Genomic DNA, 8,621 nt, shown 5'->3' with positions numbered 1-8,621 from the left:
TCCTCCTCCTCCTCCTCCTCCTCCTCCTCCTCCTCCTCCTCTCCCCCTCCTCCTCCTCTTCCCAGGATCCAGGATTCTCCTCCTCTTTCCTTTTCTCTGTTCCTCTTCTTTCTTTGCCCCCACAAGCGCCCTTTCTGCTTCCTCCCTCTCCCTATTCTCGTTCCTCTTCCTTCCCCTCCTCGACTTCCCTTCATCCAGGACCTAAGGATCTGGACCCCTGCGCCCTCAGACTCTGGAGTCCCAGTTCCCTTCTTTCTGAGGTCACGCAGTCTTCACCTTTGCACCTCCGCAGACTCAGGTGTCCAAGCACCCCACCCCATCCTCACTAGAGCCCTGGCGTCCCTCCACTCCTGTCTACTCGCTATTTCTCGCCCTTTAGAGCATGCAAGAGGAATGCGGGGCGGCCCTGCGCTGCCTCCTGGGAGTCTGGAGACTCCATAAAGGGCTCCTCCTGGAGACCCACCTGTCCCTGCTAGGCTAGAGCCACTGCAGTCCCAAGTCCTGGGAGCGGGAGAAGGTCGCCGACATGCCTGAGGCTAAACCAGGTGGCTGGCCCAAAACTTTCTTGGGGGTGGGGGTGGGGTGGAGGGTAAGGTGCAGACAAGGGGAGGAGGGGGTCCTTTTCCTGTATCTAGGTTGAGTGTGGGTTCCTTCTCTGCTTGAGGAAGAGGGACCCTTTCTGTGTGCCCAGACGGGTTCCCTCCTAGTGCAGGACGGTGAGGTCTCTTGTCTGTGTAGGCTCGGGAGTCCCACTTCCTTTTCTGGGACTGGAAGACCCATCTTGGGTAGAAATTATAAATTAGCCTCGGTTTTTTCTCCCTTTCCGTCTCTCCTTGCTCCCTCATCCCATCCCCACCCTAAGCCCTCTAGGCTGTCTGCAGCCCAGGCCCAAACTCATTCTGGAGCTAGGCTGGCTGGGAAGTACTAATCTTGCTGCCTCAGTCTACCAAGACTGGATGTCAGGCATGTGCTACCACAGCCTGCTAGGTGCCTCCCTCCCTCCCTCCCTCCCTCCCTCCCTCCCTCCCTCCCTCCCTCTCTCTCTTTCCTTTCTTTTCTTTCTTTCTTTCTTTCTTTCTTTCTTTCTTTCTTTCTTTCTTTCTTTTGTTCTTTCTTTCTTTTCAAGACAGGGTTTCTCTGTGTACCCTGGCTGTCCTAGAACTAGCACAGTAGACCAGGCTGGCCTCGAATTCACAGAGATCCACCTGCCTCTGCCTTCCAAGTGCTGGGATTAATGGCATACACCACCACCGCCTGACAATACAATTTTTTTTTCTGGGGTGGGGGGGTGATCTCTTTTTCTTGAGGCCGATGGGATTTTGCTTGTGTACTGCTGGGACTCAGCTTGGAGATAGGGTCCTCTTCAGGTGGGAGAGCACTCTTGAGGTAGTTGAGTCTCCTCACTGAGTGAAGATTGGGGATCATGGGGTGCCTCTGTGGACACAATAGCACTCCATGTGCATGGAATGATACTCTTTTGTGTGAATATGAGGACCCCCTTGGTGTGCAAGTTGGGCTTCTGTGAAGGAATTATGTGTCTCTCTTCCACAGTTGGAGTCCTCTTTTTCTTGCTATGCTGGGGATCGGGACCAGAGCCTCCTACCTGCTTGGCAAATACTGGCCATGTCCTAGCATCCCAGTCTCTCTTCATGCACAGTTAGACATACTCCTTGTGGGGGGGGCAGGGACAGTCTATATGCTGGTTGTGTCTTTCTCTTTTTGTGGAAGTGGGCACTGCACACAAGCCCTGATGTCACCTACCCTGAGGTGGCTGGTCCCCTGGGGGTCAGCCCAGCCAAGTTGAGGTAGAGACCAGCTCCCTTGCACAGACTGACCCATGGGTCAGTGACCCACACCACATGGGAGAGTGCTGTGGTCAGCACTAGTGTCCAGTTTCCAGCCCAAGGGAAGGGCTAATTATACCCCAAACCTGAAAGGTCAGGCTGATGGCCAGAGGCTGGGGTGAGGCTACAAGGGGAGGGGGAACCTGACTCCATACTCAGGGTTAGGATCAACTTATGCCTGGACTGGGGGGTCTGTACCCCACCATACTTACCTCCATCTGAGGAAGGAGGATCTTGAGGAGAAGATTTGAGGCCTGGACCCCTAGTTCTGAGGACAAAGGTCTGGGTCTGGCCTCTGGATTCTGAGGAGAGAACCATTTTATGCTGAAGTCTCAACTTCTATGTTACAGCGGCCAAAAAGGCCCCCAAAGGCAAGGATGCCCCAAAGGAAGCCCCAGCACAGCAGACTCCTGCAGAGTCCCCCAAAGGTGAGGCTCCGCCAGCTCTCTCCTCCTGGCCCTTCTCCACACTGTTCTAGACTGCCTTCGTCTCTTTCCTGTAGCTGTTCTCACACAGGGTCAGACGCACGGTCCTTCCTGGCTTCCCAGCATCCCAGGCTGGCACCTCTCTCGGAGCGATGTCTCACGCAATTCTTGCCCAGTTCCCAAAGGCTGTGCCCATATTTACATGCCTTTTACCCCAAAGTTCATTCAAGACCATTCTGACCATAACCTGCTGGTCACGGACAGGGAAACTGTGGCCCTAGGGACTGAGGGAGCCTAGCAAAGCTTATGCCCTCTGAATTAAAATCCAAGTCACCCCTGTGATTTTTAGCTTTCTGAGCAGAACACTTACTGACTCCTCCAGATCACTGCTGACCCCCTAATCCTTTCTCCTGAGCAGAGGCCCCACCTGAGGACCAATCCCCAACTGCAGAGGAGCCCACAGGCATCTTCCTGAAAAAGCCAGACTCTGTGTCAGTGGAGACTGGTGAGCACTTGGGAAGAACAGTCTAAAACCTGAGTCTGAAGGTGTAGAGTTCAGTCTGGACCCCTGGATCTGAAGGAGAAGGACTAAGGAGGACTCCTGGATCTGAGGGTGGAGAGCTAGGCCTGGACCTCTGGGTCTGAGGAAGGAGGCCTGGGTCTTGAGCTCAGGGTCCTCTCTGGAGAGCTGGGTTCCTCACTACCTCTCTCCTCCAGGAAAGGACGCGGTGATTCAGGCCAAGGTGAACGGGAAGGAGCTCCCAGGCAAGCCCACCATCAAGTGGTTCAAGGGAAAATGGCAGGAGCTGGGCAGCAAGAGCGGAGCTAGATTCATCTTCAAGGAATCCCATGATTCTGCCAGCAATGTGAGACCCACGATAGGACCAGAGGCGGGGCTGACTACCGAGCCGGTGCTAATGGAGCTTTGGCACCCCCTAGAGGGTGGCTGAGGTCTACAGAGTGGACCTAGGGCTGGCTGGCGCAGGGCTTTGGGGCCCGGGTGGGAACTTGGGGACTGTGAGTCTCAAGCACCCGCCACCCTGGCCCCCAGGTGTACACCGTGGAACTCCACATAGGGAAGGTGGTCATAGGGGACCGCGGGGATTACCGTCTAGAGGTCAAAGCCAAGGATGTCTGCGACAGCTGCGCGTTCAACGTGGATGTGGAGGGTGCGCTAGCGGGGGGCGCTGGCGGGGCTGGGGGCGCTGGCTGGGGTGGGATGGATGCGGGTGTGGAGATGGGGTGGTCATAGTCTCTTGGAGGAGAGGGTCCGGATTCAATAATGGGAAAGGGAAAGACAAGGTCTCCAGGTTTTGCATAGGAGGAGGTATAGACTTAGGGGTACAGGTGTTTAGCAATTTGGGATGTCCATGCAAAACCTTAGGAGGCTTCCAGGTTTGTGTGAGCTGAAGGCTTGGGTGGACAGGGCCTCCGGCCGCAGAGAACTTGGGTGTGTGGGTTCAAGAAGGGTGCGCAGCCCAGGCAGATTTAGGAGCAAGCACGGGTCCTGCAGCCTCTGGCGTTCTGCAGCTCAGTGTGTGAGGCTTGAAAGCAGGGGCTGCAGAAATGAGGTTGCCTTGGCCTGGGGACTAAGGACCTGCTGGCTGGAGGATGGGCATGGTGACCAGCAGAGTGGGCACTCCAAAGAGTAGAGAAGTTGTCCTGTTACACGCTTTTCACCTAGCACTAAAGATGAGGCAGGATGGTTGGTGTCAGCCCCAAGTGAGCCTGGGTTACACAGTGGAATCCTATCTCAAAATAAATAAATTAAAATAATAAATTAAAAATGGGAGATGTAAAAAGGTCTCTGTTCCACACACACACATGAGGGAGGGGGGAGGGAGAGAGAGAGAGCTGTCTAGGCCTGCAGAGAGGGGTGTTGGCCCAAAAGATGGAGGATAGTGTACCCAAAGAGGCTGTGAATTGTGAATGCCTTCACAGGGCATCCTGGTCTTCATTTGCCTTACCTCTCCCCATCATTCCCCAGCGCCCTGTCAGGACTCATCCGGTCAGAGCCTGGAGAGCTTCAAGCGCTCGTGAGTGCTTCTGTGTCCTGGGAAGAGTGCCTTACTGTCACTGAGAATCAAGGGATGTTTTTCTTGGGAGGTGGAGATGGGGGACAAGGAGTGGGGAGCCTGGGATAGATCTTAGTGGAATTCCTACCCCCTCTTAATGATTACAGGGGTGATGGGAAGTCAGAAGATGCAGGCGAGTTGGATTTCAGTGGCTTGTTGAAGAAGAGGTGAGTTGGCCTAGCTGGCAAAAGGGACAGGTGGGGTCACAGGAGAGGGACAGTAGCCAAAGTGCCAACACCTCATTTCTCCTTATGAACCTCCCTGAATTTTCTCCCTTTCTGTCCTCCTTTCCTCCCTCCCTCCCTCCCTCCCTCCCTCCCTCCCTCCCTCCCTCCTTCCCTCCCTCCCCTTCCTTCCTTCCTTTTTCTTTTCTTCTGCATGTGGTGTATGAGTGTGTGTGGTATTCGCTATCACTCTCCATTGTGTGTGTGTGTGTGTGTTTGTGTGTGTGTGCTTGTGTGTGTATATATATGTGTGTGCATGCATGTATGTGTTTTGAGACACAAGCATGTATGCTTGTGTGTGTGTATATATGTGTGTGCATGTATGTATGTATGTCTCACTATATTAGTTTGCCTGGCCTTGCCTGGAGCTTGCTATGTAGACTAGTCTGGCCTCAAATCCATAGAGATCTACTTGCCTTGGACACTCAGATGCTGGGATTATAGGCTCCTAGCGTTCCACTTTATTTTTTGAGATAAACTTTCTCACTGAGCTTGGAATTCAATAGACTGGGCTAGACCAAGGTAACAAGGTCTAGGTGTCCAGTTCTCTCCACCCCCAGCCCCGTATTTTATTTTTCATCATGCCTGTGGGTTTGTGCAGATGAGTGCCATACCTGCGCAGGCCAGAAGAGGGTGCTGGAGTCCCTAGAATTGGAGCTTCAGGTGATTGTGAATTGCCTGATTGAGGGTGTTGGGAATTGAATATGGGTTCTCTGGGAAAGCTGTGTGTGCCCACTGAGCATCCCTCCGGCCTCCACCCTAGGCTTTCGGTTTATTCCAGTACCATCTCATCTATATCTTCATTCCTTCCCATTAGCCAATCCATCCCTACCCTGCCCATAACACCATCCTGTCAGCCATCTGCCCAGCAAGCTCTTAAAGTCACCAGCTGTGAATCCACCCTGCTCACCCAGGCTTCTGCCCCGTACCGGTCCAGCTCAGCCTCCCTCCAGCCTACACCTAGCCATCACTGGTCCCCACCCAGCAATCCATGCCCTCATCCTCCATCCACCTAGCCGTCTCCCTCACATCTATCTGTTCCACGTATCTATCCTTCTCCCACCAGCTTCCCGGCTCTCCATCCACCCAGCTGCCATTACACTCGGATGTCTACTTGTTAATCCATCCCCCTCCACACACTCATTCCCTGCACCAGTAAGGTCCTTCCCCACTTCCCTGCCTGTTTATCCAAGTGTACCTGCATCTCTCCCCCACAGCACCCAACAATCTCCCCAGACATCTGCTCCCACACACACCCAGCCTGCCAGCCAGCCTTTTTCTTTTGTTTCTTTACCCCCTCACTGACATGAACCCTCACCCTTTGAGCCAACCCCTTAGAACTTTCTGTTAAATTTAACAGTGTGAGGTTGGTATTTTGTAGGTTAAAAAAAATTGCATGGGGGCTGTGAAGATGTCTCAATCAGTAAAGTGCTTGTTGTGCAAGTGTGAAGATCTGAGTTCAAATCCCCAGCACCTGTGTGCATGGTCAGGCGCAGAGCTGAGCTTCTGTAATCGTAACACACTGAAATGGGGATAGATAGATTCCTGGAGTTTGATGGCCAACCAGCTCAGGCAAGTCTGAGCTCCAGGTTCAGTGGAGACCAAGTGTGACTCAAAATTAAGGTGGGCCAAGGGAGATGGCTCACTGGGCAAGGGCTCATGTCATGAAGCCTGAGGGCCTTCGCTTAGGAATCACACCACAGGGGAGAGAACTGACTCCTGAAAATTGTTCATGCTACAGTGTGTGGGTGTACACACACACATACACACACACGCACACACAAGTGCATGCATACGTGAGCAAACACAAAGCACATGCACACGCACACACAATACAAGCATTAAAACATAAGATAGAAAAGTGACTGAGGAAAGACAGTTGATATCAACATCTGGCTACACACAGAGATGCACACCTGTACACACACATGCGCACACACATAGCAGAATGGATAGATTGTGACAATTTATTGTTGTTCTCTAAAACACTTATTCTCTCAGGTATCCACCATATTACTGGTCATGTGTCCGCCCTTCATGGCTTCATTTATCCCCCTGACAGCTCCACTTACTGACTCATTCCTCTGTGCGTTGGCCATCTTGTATCCACGTATGGCCCAGTACTTGTTTAACCCCTAGCTGTGTATCATGTGCCCTGCTATTCTCCACCCACCCATCCATTTGTTTATCTGTCCTCTCACCCTCTACTCTTGATACCAATACAATATTCACATCCCAAGCTCACCTACACACCTACTCTCTGTCCCTTCCTTCTTCCTTCTTGAAGATCTCTGCATGCATCCCTTCCTTCATGCACTGCACCTCTTGTGAGTCCTTCTGTCCGCTAGGCACTGGGCTGAGAGGCACAAAAAAGCCCCACTTGACCCTGGCCTGACTCCTTCAGTGGCTTGGGAAAACAAGACAGGTCAAAAGACAGGGACACACATGAGGCAGTTTGGTGTGGTTGGAGGAGGTGTCTGCAAAGATCTGAGAGCTCAGGGCAAGAGTAGGTCAGGTAGCCTTGGAGGACCACAGATACTTCACAGAGAAGAAAGCACTGGCATTAGGGTTTGTAGGATAGAAAGGGACAGAGTGCCAGGGGCATGAGAGGGTGGAAGCAACAAAGAGCCCTGGGAAGCAGAGAAGAGCCTGGAGTGCTAAGGACAGGGCGTGAAGCTGGTTTGAATGGCTGGAGTGCTGGTGGAAAGGTCAGTAGGTTTTGATTGCCAGAATGAGGAGCTAGGGCTCCCCCTGAAGGCAGTGAGGAGTCATAGCAATATTTAGAACAGGGAAGAGATGGTTTGCTGGTGTGGATGTTGAAAATGGTCTGTGGGGACCACGGGTGGAAAAACCTAGAAAGGAAGGTGACTGATAAATATTTGCTGGAAAAGTGATGAGTTGATGAGTATATGGGGAGAGAGTCAGAGAGGTAAAGGATGGATGGATGGATGGATGGGTGGACGGGTGCACGGGTAGGAAAAGAAAGGGAACATGGAAGGAAGGTCAAACAACAAAGTGCACAGTGGGGGGTGGGGAAAACCCTAATCTCCTCGATACTGGAGTCCCTGCTCCCACAGGGAAGTGGTTGAGGAGGAAAAGAAGAAGAAGAAAGATGATGATGATCTGGGCATACCCCCGGAGATCTGGGAGCTCCTGAAAGGGGCCAAGAAGAGCGAGTATGAGAAGATTGCCTTCCAGTACGGCATCACTGACCTCCGTGGCATGCTGAAGCGGCTCAAGAAGGCCAAGGTTGAGGTCAAAAAGAGTGCAGGTCAGCACTGACCCAAGGGAGATGGGCATGTCCCCCGACACAGGGGACACGTGCCCCAGACAAAGCCCAGGTCAGCACTGACCCAAGGGAGATGGGCACGTCCTCCGACACAGGGGACACGTGCCCCAGACAAAGCCGGCAAGTAGTTGACCTCAAGGGTCTCTAAGCCCACAGGAGCCTCCAGACTTGACCCTGGAACGACTAAGGTCTGGGAGGAAGACTTGACTCCTCTAGAGATGATCAGGGCAGAAAACTCTGCTTTCTGCCCCCTGGACCCTGAACTTAATGCTGATCATCTCCATACCCCTTGGTCTACCCTGTGGTCTTCTCATCCTAGCCTTCACTAAGAAGTTGGACCCAGCCTACCAAGTAGACAGGGGCAACAAGATCAAGTTGGTGGTGGAGATCAGTGACCCAGATCTTCCTCTCAAGTGGTTCAAGAATGGCCAGGAGATCAAGCCAAGCAGCAAGTATGTACAGGGCAGTTGCTGCACAGAGGGCGATCTGGAGTCAATGCCCAGAAATAAGAATGGGTTCCAACCTTTCCCTTTGGTTGTGTCCTTTATAATGACTGCTCTCATGCCAGGTATGTGTTTGAGAACGTGGGGAAGAAACGGATTCTTACCATCAACAAGTGCACGCTGGCGGATGATGCTGCATATGAGGTAGCAGTCAAAGATGAGAAGTGCTTCACTGAACTCTTTGTCAAAGGTGAGGCTGGCTCCAGACTCAACCTGGAGAGGGAGGAAGGGAGGGAGGGAGAGAGGGAGGGAGGGAGGGAG

The 8,621-nt window shown here is 52.7% G+C and overlaps 1 protein-coding gene and 1 long non-coding RNA gene across 2 annotated transcripts; both read left to right on the top strand.

Annotated features, from left to right (window-relative positions):
• Window positions 1–470: 470 nt before the first annotated feature.
• Window positions 471–3,219, top strand: LOC114639984 (myosin-binding protein C, fast-type-like). The gene is made up of 4 exons (XM_028788840.1): window positions 471–545; window positions 2,195–2,272; window positions 2,688–2,774; window positions 2,987–3,219. Exons 1-4 carry the CDS (start codon window positions 527–529, stop codon window positions 3,217–3,219), a joined length of 417 nt encoding a protein of 138 aa, XP_028644673.1. The 5' UTR covers window positions 471–526.
• A 116-nt stretch (window positions 3,220–3,335) lies between these two features.
• On the top strand, window positions 3,336–7,759 carry LOC114639980. Its single transcript, XR_003714093.1, has 4 exons — window positions 3,336–3,438; window positions 4,257–4,305; window positions 4,452–4,511; window positions 7,646–7,759. It is a non-coding gene; the product is annotated as an uncharacterized LOC114639980 (long non-coding RNA).
• The last annotated feature ends 862 nt before the right edge of the window (window positions 7,760–8,621 follow it).

The sequence above is a fragment of the Grammomys surdaster genome, unplaced genomic scaffold (assembly GCF_004785775.1).
Source record: "Grammomys surdaster isolate TR1022 unplaced genomic scaffold, NIH_TR_1.0 125769, whole genome shotgun sequence".
NCBI lineage: Eukaryota > Metazoa > Chordata > Mammalia > Rodentia > Muridae > Grammomys > Grammomys surdaster.
Note: the sequence above shows the minus strand (reverse complement) of the source record. Positions and strands in the feature narration are given on the sequence as shown.